Source organism: Rousettus aegyptiacus, unplaced genomic scaffold, assembly GCF_014176215.1.
Source record: "Rousettus aegyptiacus isolate mRouAeg1 unplaced genomic scaffold, mRouAeg1.p scaffold_m13_p_6, whole genome shotgun sequence".
Classification (NCBI taxonomy): domain Eukaryota; kingdom Metazoa; phylum Chordata; class Mammalia; order Chiroptera; family Pteropodidae; genus Rousettus; species Rousettus aegyptiacus.
In genome coordinates this window covers 49,745,846-49,768,409 of record NW_023416309.1, presented here as the reverse complement: position 1 = coordinate 49,768,409, position 22,564 = coordinate 49,745,846, and the positions used below count along the sequence as shown (strand labels likewise).

The 22,564-nt window shown below is 40.0% G+C and overlaps 1 protein-coding gene and 1 pseudogene across 1 annotated transcript in view; one reads left to right on the top strand and one right to left on the bottom strand.

The window, feature by feature from the left end:
- The first annotated feature begins 3,487 nt into the window (after positions 1-3,487).
- LOC118604552 lies at positions 3,488-3,606 on the top strand (annotated as a pseudogene).
- A 9,317-nt stretch (positions 3,607-12,923) lies between these two features.
- The window catches only part of FAM160B1 (family with sequence similarity 160 member B1), a 30,916-nt gene continuing 21,275 nt past the window's right edge, over positions 12,924-22,564 (bottom strand). The window contains exons 14-17 of the mRNA XM_016146405.2: positions 21,425-21,568; positions 16,787-16,927; positions 16,333-16,436; positions 12,924-16,235 (exon numbers count right to left, since the gene is read on the bottom strand). Of these exons, the coding sequence (XP_016001891.1) occupies positions 16,130-16,235; positions 16,333-16,436; positions 16,787-16,927; positions 21,425-21,568 (495 nt within the window). The 3' untranslated portion in view covers positions 12,924-16,129. The remainder of the gene's footprint in view (positions 16,236-16,332; positions 16,437-16,786; positions 16,928-21,424; positions 21,569-22,564) is intronic.

Below are 22,564 nucleotides of genomic sequence, written 5' to 3'. Positions count from 1 at the left end.
CTCCTGTTCACGGGTGAGCAGGCATGTGCACACAGCAGCACGTGGTGCCGATTTGGGTCAGCGAGCCCCAGCTCACTGCTCACGTCTATGCCAAATAGGAGGACTCACAAGCAGCTTCGTTAAACAAAAGCCATTGCAAGCAAATAAATGGGTAAAGCACACACACGCGTGCAAGCGCGCACACACGTGCACTCATGAGTATGATTTAATGACTAGCTCTTGACTGTTTTGGAAATGGATTGGCCATCTGGGCGTACATTAAACCTGCAAATGAAACAGGGCATGTTTGGTCTTCCTGAGAGAGAGAGAGAGAGAAAAGGAGGGAGGGAGGGAGGGAAGGAGAGAGTCTGTGTCTGTCTGTCTGTGTCTTATGTGTCTGTCTGCCCGTGTGCATGTGTTTGTCTGCTGTGTACAAGCACGCACATGTGTATGTGTGTGCGCGTGTGTCTGGTAGAGCTCTGAGACGCCCTAGAATTGGTCCAGCCATCCTCAAAATGCACAGAGATGCCTCATTCTTGCTGCGGAGGCTCCGCAGATGACAAGTCACTGTTGAACTGAATTAGTGGCTCTGTAAACTCAGTTTCCATGGCTTAATGACTGAGACAAGAATCTCTAAAGTTTCTTCCATTTTTGGCAGTCTTCTCTAAAATGTTTACGGCCATGAGGCAATGTGGTGAGCCCACGGACTGGAGACCAGGGCAAAGGCCCAGGAGGAGGACCGGCCTGCTGGGTGATCTGGGGAGCATCTGGTAACTTCTTGGAGTATCCTCTCTTTATCTGCAAAAAGTAGCTTAAAAAGCTCCGTCTAGCTCATGGGGTGATGGCAAGGAGCCACAATGTAATCAGTGTCTCAGCCCCTGGAAAAATGATAGACAAACAACCAGGATGGTTTTTCAAATATTGTTCCAATTTATCTTCCTTACCCTTGAAGGCTTCTGGAAAGCTCTCTAAGAGTCTGTGACCCAGTAATCAACTCGTATTTATTTTTTGGGGAAGCTTCTGTAAATCAAAGGCATGAAAAGGGACTCAACTGAGGAAAGCATTTCCGCTCACTGGGAAAATGAATTTCAGCCCAGAAAGAGAAGCTGGGAGGCTGAGAACCTTCGGGCCCCTTTACCTCACTAACTGTGCACCTCCGTTCAGACACAATGACTGTTTGAAGTCTCCAAGCTATCCTCCAGCAGTAATATCCAGGGGTCCAGCAGTTTGCAATTGTTTCCAGGAATCTCTGTTATGTTTTTACTTGAAAGGTTCCCCTGCCGTCTGCAAGGATGGAATTTCCATAGAACAATCGGCATGGCTTTGTACAAAAGTAAAGTCCGAGCCACAGCAACTGCAGAGAAGGGAAGATGGATTGACAGGGAACTGTATGAGCGGAGGAAGCTTTGGTCTCTTCTCTGAAACAGAGCCTTTTACAGAGCATCCCGAATGCCAGTCTGTTGCCCTTACATACAGCACTGGAGTACTTCCTTAAAATACAGATACCTGAACCCCACACGAGACACACTAAACCCCAGCGAAGGGGGCCGGGGATCTTTTTAAAAATTTTTTAACAAAGTTCTCAGGTGATTCAATTGCCCAGCAAGGCCCAAGAAGCAATGGGCGAGAGCTTTTCCTTGGAAGTTCAGGGCTCACAGGACCCTTGGCGATTGCTTGCTTGGTGTAATCCAGGGCTGGACCTGCAGGGATCTGGGGAAGGCTGGCTCTTGGCCTCCTTCAATCCCAAATTCTTTAAATCTGTATTCCACACCTGGCAAAGTGGCAAAGACTTTGCTCTGCTGTCTGCAGCAAATCTGCTCTTGACCCAGACTTGCAAGCTTCACTCTGCAACCACATATTGTATGATTCCATTTATATGAAAGGTCCAGAATAGACAAATCTATAAAGGCAGGAAATAGACTTGCGGTTGCCCAGGGCTTGGGGCTTGGGTGGGGGAATTGAGGGTGACAGCTAAAGGAATCAGGATTTCTTTTGGGGATAATGAAATTGTTCTAAAATTGATTGTGAAGACAGGAGCACAGCTGAGTATACTGAAAGCCACTGAACTCAACACTCTAAATGGGTAAATTGTATTGTATATGAATTGCATCTTAAGAAAACTTAAAACAAAATAAAACAAAACAAAACTTGACTCCGAAAAACTAAAACCTTGAGTCAACCATGCCTGTAAGGCAGTCGAACAACCATCTCTTGATCTCGGGGGAGAAGGGAAGGCCTCCTTTCTAGAAATTCAATAAATCTTATGTGGGGTCCAGATTTCTATATTCTAGGCAAGTGCTTCTAGACATTCTGATGTAGAGAGTAAACAAACACATATTTGAGAACTGCTATAAAATGGTCTATTTCAGAGGTAATTTTCCTGTTTCATCACATTTGTAGAAAAACCTTAACGCCTCTGTGTGTATGTGTGTGTGTGTGTGTGTGTGTGTGTGTGTGTATTTTAGTGTAGCTCTAATATAACTCTGCAGTTTATCAATGAGATCAGTTCCCTTCTCTAACCTGACTTTAGGGTTTACTTAAGCCAAGTCCCAGGAGAAGGGGGTAAAATGGCAAATAAAGGCCTTGCAATGTTTCTTGGACACACTTCAAGAGGATGTCCAAATTTATGAGAGTCCTTCAGTTGTCTTATCCAACAATATAACCAGGTCATTACATAATCGTGGGCTGCCTGAGATTTCCTGGCATTGTGGAAACAGTGAAGGCTTTGACTGCCTGAGTTCAAATTCTGGTCTATGCCTACCAACTAACTGTTACTTTACTCCTCAGCCTATAGATCTGGAATATTTGTGCCTTGCTCATAGAATGATCCTGAAGACTAAGTGAAATAATAAATGTAGAGAACCTGGTACATGCTATTTACTCAGTAAGAAACAGCAAGTATTACTGTTACTTAAAGTCTCAGTTCATGTATGTTATGTTTTCTTATTTGGATTCTGAGGTCCTTTGAGGATAATCCTTTGATTCCTACACAACTCTTAACATAGTGTCTCATGCACAAAAGCCAGGAGGGAGTGGAGGATCGTGGAGGACACCCAGGTGCCAGCTGCTCAGGCCTCCTTTCTTAGGAGCTCTCCTGATCCCACTATCCACCCACAAGCTAACAGAAGTAGGTTTCGGCAGCTTCTATAGCAAATGACCTCACCTCCCTCCCCCCATTCTCAGCCACGATTGGTTGGACTAGGTGAGGACACCCCACCCAAGTTGAGCCAATGAGTCCCTTTTCTGTGAATTTGTAATTAAGTCCAAGAGATTCCAGCCCGTCTCCAGACCTCTTGGAAAGAGAAGATGTAAAGCTAACAGCGGTGTGTAGCTGTTTTCTACAGGGAGGTGCAGGCGTGAATGATGCCCTTGTGTGTTCCACTGTAGTTGTATGTATATGATCACGTGGTGGGATTCTAGGTGGCCATTCATAACGCCTATAAAGAAGATTGAAAGCATAAGAAAATGGTCTCATTATAATGTTAAGGTAAAAAGGAAAAAAAATTGAGTCTACGGCCGTGCTACCCTGAACGAGCCCAATCCCATCTGATCTCAGAAGCTAAGCAGGGTCGGGCCTGGTTAGTACTTGCACGGGAGACCACCTAGGAAGACCAGGTGCTGTAGGCATAAAAAATAAAAAATAAGGGATTGTAAACTGACAAGGTCCTTGCAATCTGTAAGGTCAACCAAGGGCTGCCTCACCTAAAAAAAAAAAAAAAATTAAAAAGATAAATATAAAGGATAAAATTATGTAGACTTCACAGATTTTAAAGATATACATATATGCATAAAATATTAGAAATACATAAATATGTCAATAGTGACAAAGGGGTTGTGCATGATTTTATTTCATCCATTTTTAATACTTTCTGACTTTTTAAGAAAAGTCTATATGCCTGGGGGGAAAAGCCAGTATAAATTTTCTTCCCTATTTTCTTTAAACAATTAAGCTTATTTGGCCTCCATTTTATCATAATTCTAGATGCTTTGATGTTTGATAAGCAAATTTGCACCCAGCTGTTAATAACTTGTTAGGTCTCTGAGAATGTTACTGAAAATGGGCTTCCAGAGGCAAGATGCAGGAGTTCTCAACCCCTGATCTCTTCCAGAGCTGGGCGAAGCAGTTCTACCTTTAAATCAAGTATCAATAGTGATTTCCCAATTTTCAGGAGAAAATGTAATAGAAAATTTTTAAATTAAATTTTTTGGGATAAATTTTCTTCCGATGCCCACTGTGAATGTTTCAACTAGAATCTTGTAGAGTGAACATTAGAATTATTGGGAAGTCTTAAAATATGCAAATGCCATTGCTCCATTTCCAGAGATTCTGATGTAATTGGCTTTTTGTGGGTTCTGAGCTACTGTAGTTTTTATACCTCTTAAAAATGATTCTCATCTTTAGCCAGGATTGAGAATCACTGACCTAGTTTAGTTGATTGTAGGTAAAATTCTATATTCAGTTATTTTGTTGTCGAAAGCTTAGTGCATCCACATTCCTCAGGATTTCAGAAGGAGCGTCATGATTTCCAAGTGCCCTACCTATTGAATGGATTTGGAACAGGCTGGAACTCACCCCCTGGGCAGGAACGTTCCTGGTGGGGAGAGAGACTGTTTGGAGACATCGCCCTCCAGTGGCAACACTTGGTAATTGTTTAGCCATGCCTTGATTCACCCTTCCTTCCCAACAATGATTGTTTCTCTCCAAACAGGCTCAAAGGCTGCTCCCACCCTTGCCGGGCAGAGCCTCTCAGAGAGCCTGCATCCCTTTCAGCCAATGATTGGCTGGGCGTGGGCCTGTCCTTCCAAAGCTCCTTTGAATTAGTTACACGTGTGCCCCTTCCTGGCATGTCAGCAACAGACTTGGGACCATAAACCTGCAACGAAGTTTCCAGACTGGTTCTTAACTGTCAGAAGTGACAGTTGTAGATAAAAACTATGGAGTTGCTTATTGACACTGGGAATGCTGAGCTGAGCTAGAATGATTCCTGGAATTTTATAGAAAAAAAAAATCTCATCAACAGTTACAGGGTATGGGAAGGAGAGAAAGTGTAAATATTTAGCAAAACAAACTCTTAAGAAGATTTCTTTTAGCTCTTTCCCTCGTATTGGGGCAGAAGTCCAAGGAGGGCGGGGTGCTCTGTGGGGAAGGGCTGCAGAAGTGGGGGCGTTTCACCGGAGGGGAGGGGGAACAGGGACAGTGGGTGGACAGGGACAGTGGCTCATATTGCAGACCTGGGCTCTAGAGCCAGTGTGTGGGGGAGAGGCTAATCCCTGTGAAGAACACTTCATCGTATATCAGAGCCACCTGGGAAGCTTGCCCTGAAAGCTTCTGCCGAGGCCTGTTCCACCCACCCGTTATGATTCCGTCCTACTGGGAATCTGAGGGGACTTTGAGATGCACTAGAGGGGCCCGCTAGCCCTCCGGTGCCTACTGGGTTCCAGGTGTGGTTCTACTACATTATTCCCCCATTCAATCCTTACGACGACCCTCTGAGGTAGATAGTACCACTCCCATCTTACAAATGGGAAAACTGAGGCTCGGGGAGGTGGTATTAGGTGCCCGAAGCCTCATAGCCGGGCAGTGATGGAGCCGGGACTGCAGTACCAGGCTGGGGGTAGTGCAGGGAGCCGATCACAGGAACATGTCAAATCTTTCAATCCTAGGCTCAGTGCCAAATGTCTGAGCAGGACCAGAGATAAGATAGATCTTTGAGCTGAGTCCACACAGCTCCTTGGGGACCTTTCTGTTCTCCTTGAGGTTAGGCGTGGTCGCAGAGCCTGGGATGGTGTCCGATCTCTGCTGGCGGTGAAGAAAAGGCAGGGGATGAGGTAGGGACACGGGGTGGAAGGAAGCAGAGGTAGAGGACAAGGAGGCGGCGTCCAGAAAGCAGGCAGAGGGCTGCAGAGACCACAGCGGGAGGTGGGAGTGAGGGAGGCAGAGCGCTGGCCAGCTGGGAGGACGGAGGCTGGCGTCTGCTCAGTCTCCTGCCGTTCTTCCTCCGTGAGCTCTTTTCTTCCTGTTTCTTCTCTTCCCTGTTAGAGGACGGGGTTTATCTCCCCTCACAGATCCAAGGTATGTCCTCGCAGCATGTCACATACTCCTCCCAGGATGTCAAGGAGAACAATCACCCATTTAAGTAAAGAGACCCATCAAAATCAGATCCATCTGCACTCAAAGTCTACACCAGTCTTTCTTCCCACAGCGCACAGAGCCTCAGCTGGCCCGATGCCCTTCTCAGCAGCGTCCTTCCCACAGGGCTGAGATCACCCCGGGCTGCCCAGAGCTGCCTGCAATTCCCCGTGGCAACAGCACTTATCAGCATCTCATGTTTAATGCAAGCGAGCTTCTGAGGCAGAAAAGCTTTCGAGATACAGCTTAAGATACATAAATGCTGCCCTTTACGGAGCAAACAGAAGTATACATAACCCATGTGGGTTTTCCTGTTTCACGATGATTGTGTTCTCATCTGTACAGATTCAAGCAAACCAGTTCTGTCAGAAGACGAGAAAATCTATATACAAAGGCCACTGTGGCCTAGAGAGGCCTGAGTCACCTCCGCTTTCTGAGTCTCCCAGTAATTTTAAAATGAAGAAAATGCCAATTATAGGTAATAAAAATTGTAGTTGATTGCAAATGCTTATCAGCAGCAAGCTAATAGTTTTAACAGAAGATAAGTGCAATATATTTGTCCTAGCTACAAGCTAATTACAGGAGTTGTAAAAAAAAAAAGTAATAATTCATAGCTCACATAGGTAACGGGATACAGGTGTAAAGTATTTTTAAAACTTCTGTCAATCCTATCACAATATGAGTCCTTTGGAAATAACATATGAAGTCCAAAACTGAAATCTTTTGTGTGGCTGTCTTTGGGAGAATAATATTGGTGACTGCAGAAGTTTTCCCTTCTGCTAACATGGACACTCTTGTCTCTGATAAGTTCTACGGCTCGTCCCTCTGTCACCCACTCTGGATAGTTTGTTTAGTATGTCAACGTCCTAGCCAGTCTTAACAGGCTCAGGTTGTAAGAGCTTTGAAACTATCACACATTTAGTCCAACAGCCTCTCTTAGGCTACCGAGACCCAAAGCAGCGTGCCGAGTCGACGCATTACTGAAGAACTCAATGTTCCCCATGGCCCTGGTGCCACATGAAGAAACTGCTGATTCTAGGACAGTGCCAGAAAGCAAGGAAGTGCTCAAACACACAAAAAAATAGAAACCCCTACATTTATCGGGGGGTGGGGGAGAAGGTACGTCAAAGGGGCACAGGAGCTAACTGAAAGAGCTCCCAGGGGCCAAAGCTAGAACAATTTGGGCAATCGAATCAGTGGAGCGGTGTCGGATTATAATCCAAAGTATAAAATCAATATCCATGTGTCAATAGATATCAATGATGGAATAAATAAATAAATAAATAAATAAATAAATAAATAAATGAGGGAGTACACACGAATCTTTCTTACAGAGCCCTTCCTTCCTTCCTTCCTTCCTTCCTTCCTTCCTTCCTTCCTTCCTTCCTTCCTTCCTTCCTTCCAACTAATTTATGTAGGCACTCTAACTAAAGAAGATAGAGTGTAACTCTCCAATTCTCATGTGTGGGCTACACATAGTGACTTAATTCCAAAGAGGACAGTACAAGAGGAGGTGGGGCGTAATTTTATTGTGTGAACAGAATCAAAGGAAGATAACGCGTAACATTAAATCGGGCCAAATGTACTTGGGCATCCTTATCTGAGTCCAGATGTACTGTATTTGCTCGCTCAGCTGGAAGTAGCTCTAGCAGTGTTCTTGGTTGATTTAATAAAATGTCACTCAATGGCAGGCTACATTCAATGAGTCGAAATGCCAAAACTTCCTGGTATAATGTAGGAAAGTAATTCAAAGGCTTAGGGAGATAGGAATGTGAAGTTACATGGGGCGTGAATATCCACCTATATCTCCTGTTGGGCCAGATGACAATCTCTTCATTAAGGTATTAAAAGATATATTAATGAGAGCATCCTCGGAAAGTCCTGCGGCGGTCATCCTCCCCAGGCTGGGGTTAATAGTGGAAGACGCTGAGATGGGTCCAGACAGGAAAATAGAAACTATATCAGAGATTTCGGCAGAGGGGATTTAATACAGGAATTGGGTACGCCAATGTTGGAGGGGTGAATGCGGAAGACGGGCCATTCGCTGAGGTCATCCAGAAATAATGGCCCAGGAAGCAGCTACCACCAGGGCTGAGAGAACACGCCTGGAGTCCCAGACCTAGAAGCTTGGGGGAAGGGCTCTAGAAAGCTGGGACTCAGGCCTCCGAGAGGGGGCGCTTCCCTGCTGCTGCTGCTGCCCTCTCCAAGAGGCCTGATGAGGCTGGCTCTGGAAACCCTTAAAGAACGCAGAGGCCGGAACCAATGGCTGCAAACCCATCGCTGAGGTGGTATGTCAGGAACGGCAAGGAAACTCAAAGAAAGTTCTTTCTCCCTTCTGCTCGCTTCCCTTTGCCCTCCAGAAACCCTTCTTGACAACACCTAGTGGAAGTCTAGTTTGTGGAATCCTAGCCCAGTGTGATGATAAAGGATATAGAAGAGCGGATTTGGAACTGAAGGGCAAGAGCTTAATAAACTGCACAGAACTCGCCTTAGCCCTTCTACTTTTAAAGCGGACCTCTCGAAGATAGCCACGTTCTTGAACTCTCTCCTCGTCATAGCCTGACGGGGTTTTAGTAAATACCGTTTGAGCATCATGGATGGTGTTACTATAATTCTGGGGCAATACAATCCCTTTTGAGCCTCAGACCTCAACGTTTATGAACACGGCACCCAATACATACTGTTTTACGTGTCCAACTAGAAAGTTTTTTTTTTTTTTCACTCCAAGCAGGATCATTTCACAAAGTCCTATTAGGAGAGTGGAGCCTTGCCTTTTGTATATGTGAAGTAGCCCCTTGCTGTCTGTGGTCTGGTGAATAGACCACTGAGGGCAGCTTAAACTATGGAAAAATATTTTTTTTAAAAAAAAAATCATTGTAACAGGCAGGGATCGGCTTCCATAGTGATGTAAGGATTTCTGAAGAGTTTGCAGATAAAAAATATAATATAGGGACTAAGAGACTTGCAAAGGGTTTCTAAAAATAACTCAGAACCCAGTAGAAAAGCTCAGCATTTACATCTCACCAATATCCTTCTTATCCCAAAAAGGCTGAGAGGGAGGATTTCAGTCCTAAGAGTTAATGGTATTAGTTGAGTGATTGATCACACAGCTCACTGGAGGAAGGACCAAAATACAATAGTCTTGTATCAGCAAGTACAGCAGTGGCAAGCTGTGTAATGAGGACAAAGAACGTTTCTTAATGGTGTTGATATTGAAATGCTCAGCTCAGAATTATCTATGTCAAATTAATTACACTTCCCTAGTCTTTCTCTTTCTACTGAAATAAAAATGATAATAAATGAGCAACACTACTTGGCAAGATATCTATCAGCTTTTTCTTCGAAATACTCAGAACTTAATGAATATCAATTATATGCTATGCATGAAAAGACCCCAATCATTAAGAACTGTGCTAAATTATTTTTATTTCAATGTCAAATTCCAAAGAAAAACACCCAGAAATTGCGATGCACATTTGCATTTACAACCTTTATTATTTTCAGAATGTGCCTTTGAACCCAAATTTTAATGAGTCATGTGCTCTCGCCAACAGTATTATTCTCAGGGAAAGGTTTACTTGAAGCTACATCACATTGGATCATTTTAAAGAAAATGCAGGTCTTTTATAAAATGGAACCCGTTTATATCAAGGAGTCCGAAGTACATGGATGTTCATATCCTAAAAGTAGACGTTTTCTTCTCAACTCTCATTTCTGTGGGAGCCCACACCAATGCGATATAAGGTGATACTTTCAAATCGTTTCTAAAACAAGATGGAATTAAAGATCACAGGACATTCAAGTAATCGAAGCAGAATCATAAAATGCTGTGACTTGCTACAGTGTCGGTAAGAGCAACAGAATAAAGAGATTTAAGAAGGAAGGCATATTTTAAACATGGAAGAATAATGTTTAAGGAATGGCTAATTTGTTTTCCTCTAGAAATCTGCAGCACACAGTTCTCTTGGGAAGTCTAATCAATTAAAATCCTACATGCTATTCCACTTGTGAGTGGAACGAGGAATACATTTCTCGTGTTATTACATAAATGAATCTCATCTTCAGGGCTTTGAAATATAACTTTATCCAGGCTGTAGTGAATGTGTGTGCCGTCTCATCTTTCTGCATTACAGCAAAATTGATTTTACAATTCCTTCCTCATAAATTACAGGCCCAAGGCGGAACCAGACGTGGAGATGCTTTTGCTTTGTCTTCCCTAGTCTCATAGGCTGAGCATGTCACTGGCTCTTTTTTTTTTTTTTTTCCTGAACACATCTAGCACTCTGAGCTTCCAGTTCTGGTGATAGTTCTGCACCTAAAAATGTGTTTTGAAAAAAGAATGGTGTGTTAAGAAGCCCGGGATGTATCCTTGGCTTGTTTGGATCCTCTAAACTGAATCTTATCATGGAAGAAAATGTATCCTTAGAATTAAACATTTCATTAAGAATAGAATGATCATCATGTAACTGAACTGAGTGCACGTAACACGGGTACCATGATGAAACCAACAGCTACGAAACTCAAAGGATGTCTTCTTCTTACTCTCCTCACCCTCACCTCCTCGAACGAGAGCAACGTAATCCATGGCACCGTTGGAATTTCTGACAGTCCTACTGGGTCCTAACTTATGAGTCAGGATCGGGTTATTTAGTCGAGACAATTATTACCTTAATAATCCCCTTGATGTACTGACTAGTCTAACCAGAAGGAAGAGTAAGGTCATCATACAAAACTGTAAAGCACACCGAATTGCTTTTAATTCCTGAGTCACCCTTGGGAGATCAGGTAAGTCTGTGAGATTACCTCAAGACGACTGAGGGTAGGAAGGGAAACAGAAGTCAGGTCTCTTCATCTAGCTTCCTGGCAGGTACGACCCCCGAGCCTTATCCGAGGCTTAAATTTTGGGAATGGATGGGAGTTATGGGATACGAACCCAGAAGAGGTTTTATACATTCCATCTCTCCACACATATCCAGCCAGTGACTTCTGCCTTTCCTCTCCCGTCTCCATCAACCCCAGTTCGCTCTCTCTTAATTGCATACGCAGCCACTTTGTGCCCCAACCCAGGTGAGAATAAAAAATGTGGTCAAGGGAGGACTGAGTTAAAGCAAGCAGAAAGGTTTGTATTTTTTTTCTAAAACAGATCTTTCCCCTAATGTTCAAGTCACTTTTTAAGCCTACTTAAATCTTTTGTTTCTAACACTGCAGTTGCCTTTTTGCCTTCTCTATATAAATAAATATAGTTCTAGAAAGAGACAATTTAAATCAGAATAGTTCATTGTTATTCATCAACTGAAAAAAATATTGGCCTAAAAGCACAATTGTTTGGGCTGGTGCATTATACCAATCTCAGCACGAAAGTGAAAGGAACCAGTTACCATGGTAAATATAATAGGACACAGCTTTCCATTTGCTGCTGAGCTGACTGTATGGTTATGACCTCTCAGGATATCTGGCGTATCTATACCCACCAGCAACAGTATAATTTTGTCAAGCCTTGAGTTGTGATATTCCCCGTAGATGATCTGCAACACCGCGTCCTCCTCTCTGTCTTCACACTTCTTGGGCGCTGTTTCTCTTGTGTTCGCCAGTGTCTATTGTATTTGTGTAAGCCCTCTGAATCCTCCGAGACTGAATTCCTGAGGGAAGAAATTGCTTCTTCTTTTCCTAGGACCTTAAAACCTGGCTCACAGAAAGTCCTTAAAAAAATGTTTGTTGAATAAACCAAATTATCATTTCATTTTCGTTTGGGATGACGTGTCATATTTCTGATACACCTTTAGAAATGCTATTATAACACAACAATCTCGAATGCACAAAACGATCAAACCAGAAGAGTAGTGAATGTACAGGAATCAGGCCTAGAGGAATCTGCCTGATGTAGTCAACCAGCCTCCTTCGAGCTAGGCCTGTACGTGACAACCTCTAATTGGCTTAAAACCAACTAAAACCTATTCCGTTTCTTTCATGGATTATTCAGCATCAAACTGTCATGTCGTGTTTTACTTGATTTGTTTTTTTCTTTTGAGGAAGCAGTATAGCTTTTGAAAGTGACTCTGAAAAACATTTCAACCTTAAGAATTTTACATTAAGGTTTTACATTCCCTCAAGATAACTAGTTTTCCAGATGAAACACTGCAAAATTCTGAACAGCAGTCTGAACCTCATTTTTGGACTGGTGATCTGATTGTGCATTCTTAAAATGTGGTTTTCTTTTGAAGTAGCTCAAGGCAGGGAGGGTAATTTCAACTCAACACCTAAACCATACCTCCCTGCATCTTCAACCTGTTATCCTCTTTATTTATTAAAACTATTTAAAATAACATTAGCTTGTAAGAATCATGAGTAGGTGGGATTCATAACTAGAATTTTCTGTCTGGTTGTACCGTGTGTCACATGTTTGTTTCGGTTTCTAATTAAGGGACTCTGGCAAATACTCAAGTGAATGGAATAAGCCTAGTCTACTTGTTTCGAATGTCAGTCAGAGAGGAAAGTTTTTATGTGTTATATTAAGAAATAATGCTTACAGTGAATGAATTTCTAAGACTTGTATAAACATTCCTTCCTTTAGGGAAGTGACTAGACGGAATCGCACGGGTGATCTGTATGAGAGGCACACCGAGCAGGATTCTTCAAGCTACACATCCCCATCCACAAATATTCTGATGTCCGTCTTGTTTTTTCCCCTGGAATTAATGCTGTAAGTGACCTATTGATTGTTGTGTGTCATATCTTTTTTATGTGTTATATTGTTTTCAACTTATCAGTGAATGAAACATTTCTGATTAGAATTCTACAAAAATATAAGAAGACATTTTGTTTAAATTACATTATTTATTTTTAGATCGTCCCTCTTAGTCCTGCATGCATTGTTAGCACAAAAAGCTGATCGCAGCGCCCTTTGCAGAGAGAGTAGGTGCACAATCACCGTCTGAAGGGTTTCTTCATAGATGGCCCAAGAATTCTAGGCCCTGGTAACACTGTCAGTAACCTACACAATGTTCAATAGAAAAATTTACCAAATATCCTTTGTTTAATGTAAACAAGGCAGGAGGCAAAACAGAGTATTACAGTAACACTATTTTACAGGGCCCAGAAATATGATTATCTGGCATGTTTTAACACAAGTGTCAAAATGACATGCATATTTTGATTAATTGTACCACCCAATATAGAACTACCATGTTAATTTGTGGTTTCAGCATTTCACTGTAACTGTGGTCAATACCTATGAACTTCATAATTAAATGGTAATTGTATATTAATGCAATAATTTATGGAAATATATTACCATGAATTATGAAGTAATTCCATAATTTGTGCCCCGTAAAATTAAGTGTAACAATCTTTACACTAGCAATAGTGTAAGCAAGCTGAGGATTTTGGTCCTTATATATACACACACACATATATATACACATGTACACACACAATAATGTACAATTAAACTACAAAGCTATGAATCCACTCATAGCTCCCATATTGCACAGATACATACACATGAGAACATGACATAGTTATAATGTGAGTACTACGATGATAATTGGCTAATGAGACATCTGAGTTCTATCAAGTAAAGAATGTGGCTGCTCATTACTAAAAATAAACCCAAAGACTACACTGTTAGAAAGTTTTTAAAAAATGTGCATACCTATTTATATCAATGCAAAGCAAGGCTAAAATTCAGTTTGGAACTTGCTTATGGCAATCAATTGTTAAGATGGTACTTTCTACCCAACACAGTGCATTTTAGTCACTGTTTTACAAGTACTGAATAACAGAAATATTCGGCTTGTGCAAGACCACAAGAAAAAGACTAATAATGTAGTACAATGTTTCACCAACAAATCTAACTCACTGTGAGAACTTGTGCTGGCTCTAGGTCTGAGTAAGAAGGAAGGAAGAAAAGAAGGAAGGGGTTTAAAGAAAAACAAAATACACCTTCAGCTTTAGCTCATTATAAATCAGTTATTACAATAACTTAGAAAAATAATCATTTTAAGAAGCAGCAGCATACACGAAAAATATGAGTTAAAGCTTTTCTGAGCTTGGTTTCATGGATTAGCTATCAGGTCCCATTGTGAAATCAAAGATAAAATAGTATTTGGTTTGAGAGGTCACACCCTGCTCTTACACCTGCGACATGCTATGAAAACATTAAGAAATGTCTAACACCTCCTAACGCCTTGTTTTAGCACCTACGCCAAAGCAGACTACAACTACATCTCAAACTGAAGGTGCTGCAGGGCTCCTTACATAAGCTGATCAATAAACACAGCAAACTTAACGTCTTCCCATCATTAAAAATCATTTGAAGAAAATCAAGCACAACGTAACTGTCTCCTACCTTTGTATTTCCATTGTTTTGCTCAATAAATTTCTCAGAAGGAGCTAACAAAGATTTGCATTAAGTCAGAAATTTAAGTGTCTGTTGTTTTAACAGTGGGAAGCATTCTAAAGCCAAGAATATCCATAATCTTTCGATAATTTTTTTTTCTTAATAAATAGCAAAATCTAAGAAAATAAATCATAGCAACTAATACATCGAAATCAGCAGTAGGTACAAAACATGCTGCCGTGAACACGCCACACACTGTACATATGCGAACATGCTACATAAACCAACTTCTTGGCGAGGACAGCAACAGTTCTTCTCAGGCTAGAGAGTGTGATAGTCTGTTTGTGCAAATATCAATACATGGAAAAAAGATAAAAGAGGAAAGTGCCGCTGCTTAACATTTCCATTAAAAAAAAGAAGAAGAAGAAAGCGTAACGACGAGACATCTGTGTGATCAGCATCACTGGAAGGAAGACCAGAGCGTGGAGGAGCGAACGGCGCGGGGCCACTCGGGGCCCCTCGGGGCCAGGCGCGCCGGGCACAGCGCGGCTTCGCACCCACGCGCGTTCCCGAGCGCGTGTCCGTTCGCAGTCACGCACGCGCCCAACTTACCCATTCTTTACCGTGTAAACAGGAGAGACTGGTTGGCCGTTTTTCGTTGTGTGTGTGTGTTTTTTTTTTTTTAAACTCTTGGTAGAATCATTTCAAACAAAAGCCTCAGGAAAATGAAAAAATAATGTAAACATTAAGGAGGACACTGGCATTTTGATTGCCGCCTAAGAGTTGTCAGTCGGTTTCCCACCTGAACGTAACCATGCATTTCAACAAGAAAATCAAATTGGAAAACAACTTTATGCAACACTCTTCCAAGGGGGAGAGAAAAATGGTCTGTAACCCAAAATATGTTAATTAGCTTAAAACATACTATTTTAGCAAATACTACCAATGGTGAGCACGAATTCAACGTTGTTGCAAAAATGACAAGGTTTAAATAAACTGGGACCCATACGTGAAAATTAATCACTAACATGGCTATGTGCACAGGAGTAAAAGAACATTTCTTTAAAAATATATATATTATATTAATCAAGAATTTATCATATTAAATTGTTATTTTTAGAAAAGCTGAAGAAAGTTTATGGTGCTCTACACATTTTATTATTAACTTTTTCATGGTCCCTGAATTGTATTTTTTTCTCATTTACAGTTTTTTCCCATATTTTTTGATAAGAATTCTGACCTTAAAAAGTTATAAAATTAGTTATTTTTGCTACTTATTACTCCAAAAGAATATAAGCATTTGAGTCCCAGAGAATGTCAAAATGCCTTGCTACCTAAAAGGATATTAATATAACAGAAATATCATCAAAGTCATGACATCAGAAATTTTGCAGCTCTTCACACAGGCATTAGAAACGCTTATTTCCTGAAGTTCCTTTGATTGTATCCTGAATTCAAGGACGTGCACTTTTATACATAGAACCATTATGATAAAGCCAATGAAAACATTAGACCACATTTTACTGAAACTGTCCGCTCAGTGGGTTCGTAATGGTTCTGTCCAGTTTACAGCGATGCTTCATTTACAGGGGCTTTTCGTCCTCTCTGCATGGGGTGGGGCTGGTCTGCTCCGATGGGTGCACCCTGCGGGTCCGTGTCCTTGGTCGCCCCGGAGGCGCTCTTCACGGCGAGGAGGACGCGTGGAACTTCACAAAGGCGATGGCCGCCAGCTCCTTGCAGAACTCCTCCAGCACGATGACGCCCTCCAGCAGCGTGATGTGGTCGACACTGCAGGGCGAGAGCAGGCGGTCAACCGCGGTGTTAGCACACGGTCCAGTCTGGCTGGAATTTCTAGAGAAAAACCCCATGTACAGCGCTGACTTACAGAGGGCCTTCCGGTTCCAAGCCCAGTAATCGCTTTCTGACTAAGAGGAGCTTGGGAGTGAAGTCTTGAATGCGCTGGATCCTAACCATCAGGTCTCCAACGACCTGCATTGCAGAGATAGAAGAACTCCGTTCGTAAGGTCAAATACATAGGGATGTCCAGGATAAAAATAATATTCCATTTCCTATTACTAAATGTCACCTTTCACTCTTCACATAACCGTCTTTGACAAAGGACCCATATCTATCTATTCCTTAAAATATAAAAGTTACATACATCACTTAAAAGAATGAATTTTTCTTTTCTTTGCCACATTTTGTAGTACATTAATTGCTTCTAAACAGTAGATACATAACATTCTTCAATATGTGACACAAATTACATACAATGACATGAAGATGTTACTTGGACAGGTCTATCAATCCTAGAGAATATAATAAAACCAATAACTCACCCTGACGATTACAGAGAAGAGAGATCTACAGCCAGAAGCAAGGTTCACATACGGATCCAAAAGGTACTCGTGTATGTGTGGATGAGGGAAGAGAGAGAGTCTAGATAACACCGAGGTTACTTGTAAATTTACATCATATGGCTGCAGACAGGTAAAAAAGAGACAGTTGATGTTATTTATGCTCATGTACCTGAGCACTTAATTTACCATTTCAATTTGTCTTTCAAGAAAGGAACATCTACCATCTTATTCTTCCTTCTACATGTTCTTCTACAATGAAAATACCTGTAACTAAATTAGCTCTCACCATCTTAGTCAAAGTGCATATAACATAGTCCTAAAACCTAAAAAAAATAAGCATGCATTTAATATATAGAAAAAACAAATAGTCAGAATGTCTCTGTTTTATGCAGGTTTTTTAAATTAACGAAATAGTTCAGAGGTCATCAAAACTCAACAGTGTCATATGTAATATTAATTATAAACAGAGGACACATTAAGTATAAGACCATAGACGGAAACATTAAAATCTTTTAAAATACAATAGTCTAATTTTAGAAATTAAATTCCTCATCTCTTAGCTTATTCAACTACTATCAATTACCAAAAGCATGTGTGCACATACACGATAAAATAAATACAGCACAGAAACTTGTCAACGGAATAAGAGTATTTGGGGGTAGAAATGACTACTATGTAACTCGAAGTGAATGAGAAGATTCGAAATGGTGATTATGGACAGGGCTCATCTCATTCACTGCAAGAGAATTGTATGTCTGTGCATAGTTCCTCATACTTTTTTTTTTATATGTATTACCATAATTTTACTTGAATTCTACTTTTTTTATTTTTATCTGTTTATTCTTCATAGAAGGCAGCTTGGAGGTGCTTTACAGAGTATTTCAAAATAAAAGCAAAAGGCACTGTATAGAAGCTGCTACTTCTGTGCCTGTAACTTCCAACAGAAATCCCTCAGCCTTTCCGGCCTTGTGAGAGCCAAAGGAAACTGTGGCTGAAACGAAACTGACTTCAGCGAGAAGGCCGAGAAGAACCTGGGTGACTGGGGGAGTGAGAAACGTATGCTGCGGCCTGGGGAAGGGAAAGATGATCAGGCCCAAGTCAACACAAGCCATGGAATCCGAATGGTTCACTCTCATTCACCGAGCAGCTTTTAAACCCTTGATCATAACGAATACCAAGAAAGAAGTGAATATTTGGCGTTCAGAGGACAACAAATGCTTGAGCAGGTACCAGAAGATATCGAATATACTGTTACATGAACAAAAACTCAAGTCCTGTGTTATAATTCTAATTTTAGTCTTTTTTACTTACCACTAGATTCACGAACACAGATTTTTCTGAAAGAAGACCTATCCTTGAGTCACTCTTAGCAAGATAAAGGAAAGGAGATACTATGCCTATTAAAGGATAGTTCGAAGAGCATATTTTCATACTTGATGACATTTGCAACAGAATAGCCTTCTCCAAGACTAAATTCATAACAAACAGTAAAATCACATTATATTTTAGGCACCGAGGAAACGAAAAAATCTTTAAGAATGCACTTGGTAAAATGTGGTATTGTATGTGACTTCATCTCAGGGAGTTCATAGTTTTAGGTCACTAAATTCTGCCATTTGCTGGTGCTTAAATAAATCAATCAAAAAATTTGGCTTTAAACAAGGCTATATTGCCACTTAAACTTTTATTTTCTCTATATGATGTTATTTGATTTTGATTTATTTGAACAAGAATCGGTCTTTGGTTGTTTAAAAAATTTGAGGCTAATGCAGATTATTTCGTAATGTTTCAGCTATATAGAAATTGTTCCACCATACTCTGAAATGATCTCTACTTCACATTGGTAATGACTTTAAGGCAAACTAGCCTTTTGGGGGTTGTTAATAGTGTTATATCGACTATTTTGGATCCCTCTATTTTGTACATTTTACAGTATTCACTTGAAATGAAAGCTAACCAGATTTTTCTGACATGTCAAATGCACATGGCCCATTTTTGACTGACCTCACACTAAATACAAAGTCTGAATTTCAGGGCAATAAACTTTGACTCAGAAGCAAACTGTCACCAGCAAACTTGGTCTTAATCTTTCTACTAAGGGCCAAATATGCAGGTATTTCAAACAATAAGATTTAAGTTAAATTTTTAAAAAACTCAACAACTTGACAGTCTCTGTAATTTCTACCAATACCTAATAATAATAATAACAACAGATTTTGTATTTTTAAAAGTATTTTAAATTACTTTTTTCATTTAATTTCATTTACTTCTTACAAGCAATTTTAGTAGGTGGGTAGGGCAAATAACATCAACTTCACCCTAATAAAAAAATGTGACAAGTGGCTTAGTTGCCCAAGGTCAAACTCTTCACTTTTCCTGGTATTCTTAATATTCTGCCACGTACCCTAGCATTTTACTATCTTTTTAAAATGACCACAGTTAAAAATAATACTGTTTGCATTATAAGGTATTTTTTAAAAAATTAACACGGTGACAACACAATAGTGTCATGAATACTTGATGTCACAACTTCTTAATAATAAGTGCAGAAATTAGCTACTTTATTAATTATCTGTAGTAAATGTTTAATAGTAGCCTGGTTATCCCGACCCTATTAGGGATACATACTAAGAAAATACAAGCAAACATCATCCTTGGCAAAAACATTTAGAAAAGATTAAACTAAACCGAGCCTGCTTAGTATACCAGGACTCAGGATTATCTTTGAGATCTGACTATATAATGTTCTTACCAAAAAAGACTTGGAAAATCCAGGGTTTTAAAGACAAAGGGTTGAGGCTGAGCTCCATAGCTCCCTAGCTGTTAATTCACATTAACTGAAACTAAGGATTCCTCATTTGTGATATAATACTAGAAATCTGCTTCGCCTGTCACTCAGGGTTACAGGAGGAATGCCTGAGACACTGTATGAATCACCTCTGCATTGTGAAGTGAAATCTCATAGAGGAAAAAAGAATTTTAAGCAGTTCGGAATATTCTGTCTCCAATAGTATTCTTTCATGTCAGCACTCTATGAACTAAAGGAAAAAATACTCAACAGTGATGAAGATTCCAAGAGGATCTTTCAATTCAATTCAGAAACTGCTTTTTTAAAATTCAGATTCCTTTTTAGTGCTTTTGGTCAAAATTTCTAAATATTGCTGGTTTAATGCTGATTGTTAATGTCTCTTGCATGTTAGCTTAATCAGATCCAAACTAAGCCTAGCAAATCAGCACCAAAAAAATACAATAAACTGATGAACTCTGCTATCTAGGAAGCTATACAGCCATGATGTATAGAGCATAATACCTACAACAGCTGGATTTGAATGCTTTGGTTGTTAAGTATAAAACAAACAAATGAACGAACAACTAAATGCTAGACATACAGCACAAGCTATTAAGAGGTTAAAAGAAAAAAGGACTTACTCTATCACTTTGATTACTATCAGAAACAATACTGACTGAAGTCTAACCTAGTGAAATACTTCTTAAATTATAATGTCTTTATTTGGCATTCTGGTTATTAAAGACAGCCTGCTTATGTAGTAAATTTCTTTTATAACTCCCTATGCTCACATAAAAACTAAAATGCTAAAAAGGGACAAGTACTTTAATATATGATTTTAAATTAATTCTGGTCTATGGCCATGCTACTCAGAACAAGCCTGATCCCGTCTGATCTCAGAAGCTAAGCAGGGTTGGGCCTGGTTGTTAGTACTTGGATGAGAGACCACTTAGGAAGTTGTAGGCATAAAAAATAAAAATAAATAAAAATAAAAGGGATTGTAAAATGACAAGGTCCTTGCAATCTGTGAGGTCAACCAAAGGTTGCCTCACCTAAAAAATTAATTAATTAGTTAGCTAGCTAATTAATTAATTAATTAATTCCAAACTGATTAACTCAATTTCTATGTTGAGGCAAGTATTATGCCAGGTTCTTTTGTTTTAAGTGTATATCCCAGTATGTTAGGCATTTTAAAGCTTAACTATCGCTTTGTCAATGAGAGGAAGGGAGGGAGGGATTCTATAATCCCATATTCATTTATTCTGACAGTTGTATTTTCACAGTGAAACATAGACAACAACATACCAGCTGATGATGATTTTTATCCACTTTGTAGTAAGTAAATTTACTTTTTAAAATTTCATCCCCCCCCACTTATAAAAATGAGTATCATTCACACATTCTTTGTCTGAAGGAGCAGCTTTCTCTAACACTGTTCTGTAATTTTACTGAGACTAGAGTGTTCAAGATTCAATTAGAAATATTTACAGTCTTCTGAATTGACCCTTACAAGGTTATAGCTGTACTAACTGTACTAAAAGGCTTTCTAAGTTAGTCATTACAAGAAAGCACTCTAATCACCTCCAAAACATGTTAAAGATATTAAGACAGTGGCCTATAATGAGAAGTAAAATATTCAATTCTGTAACAACTGTCAGGCCAAATAAATGCTTTTAACGTAACAAACGCATTGGAAACCCACCAGTTGATGGCAACCAAGCTGTACAAAAAAGTCATCTAGTGGAGAAACTCAGAAAACAATCAAATGAATTTCCTGATGATCTAAATTAAGATGAGATGAACCCAATTAGTATTTTAAAACTTATTACCTGATCGAGAATTCTTCCCATTCTGTCAAATAAAACTTTCAAAAAATGGCCTTCAAAGAAAGCTGCTTCTAAATTGCACTTTTCCAATGCTTTTGGAGAGCCAGGCCACTCCCATCGTAAGCAGATAGCACAGTAGTCCCGGAACTAGGAACAAACGTTTAGATCATTAAAGGAGGACTAATCAAAACCACGCTGAGAGGAAATAGAAATGATTTCCTCAAAGAGCCACATAAAAATCCATTTCGATGTGGCACATCCTGCTCCAGGTGAGGTGCCACAGGAGAGGGAAGAGGAGACGGCTCAGATAACACCCTAACCAGCAGCACAAAGTAAGATTATCATCACCAGTACCAATATATGTTGATGAAACAAAGGGATATTTTTAGTGTACCCAAGTACCCCATTAACCGCTGTGCTTATGCTTTTTCCATTAGAGGAATTTAACCCTTTACTTATTTTCATTACATATTTAGAGAATAGTTAAAAAGCAAAGTAAGTACTAGCCACGTTTTCAAATCTATTCTCCGATGTTACTGTTATTAGGTGGACAGATGCCCATCATCTGAGAAGGCGAGCTGGACTTGCCTATCATGTATCCGCACGAGGCACGCTGTTCTGATCGGAAGAAACAGTGCTGCTCAAAGTGCAGTCCCCAAACTGCTACCATTCAGCGTGACGAGCACAAAATCAGAGCGTGAGCACCTAGAAACCTCAATCGCAATTTAACTGAGAAAATTTTATGTCTGTTGAATCTAATAAAATAATCAAGGCTTAAAATTTGTGTTTGTTCTTTTTGTTTTTCTAGTAATTCATTTTTAATATATTTTTTAAAAGTGTTGGTTTGTGACCGATTGGAAATGATAAAACTGGTCCTTCACCACACAGAGTTCATCACTGGAATAAACAGTATGAATTTTTACAAGCACAAGAGTATCTCATAATAAAAATAAATTTTAAAAGTCCTCCTTGATATGTAATATACTTAAATCAAAATGAAAGAAATTTAGAGCACAGTTTTCTTCCATATTCTTGCCTTTTTTAGACTCTCCTCATCTGATAAAGCAAAATTACTTTAACCTCTCTAGTTTGGAAATTACCTGAAATTAAAACAAAACATATTCTCACCGTGAAGCACTAACT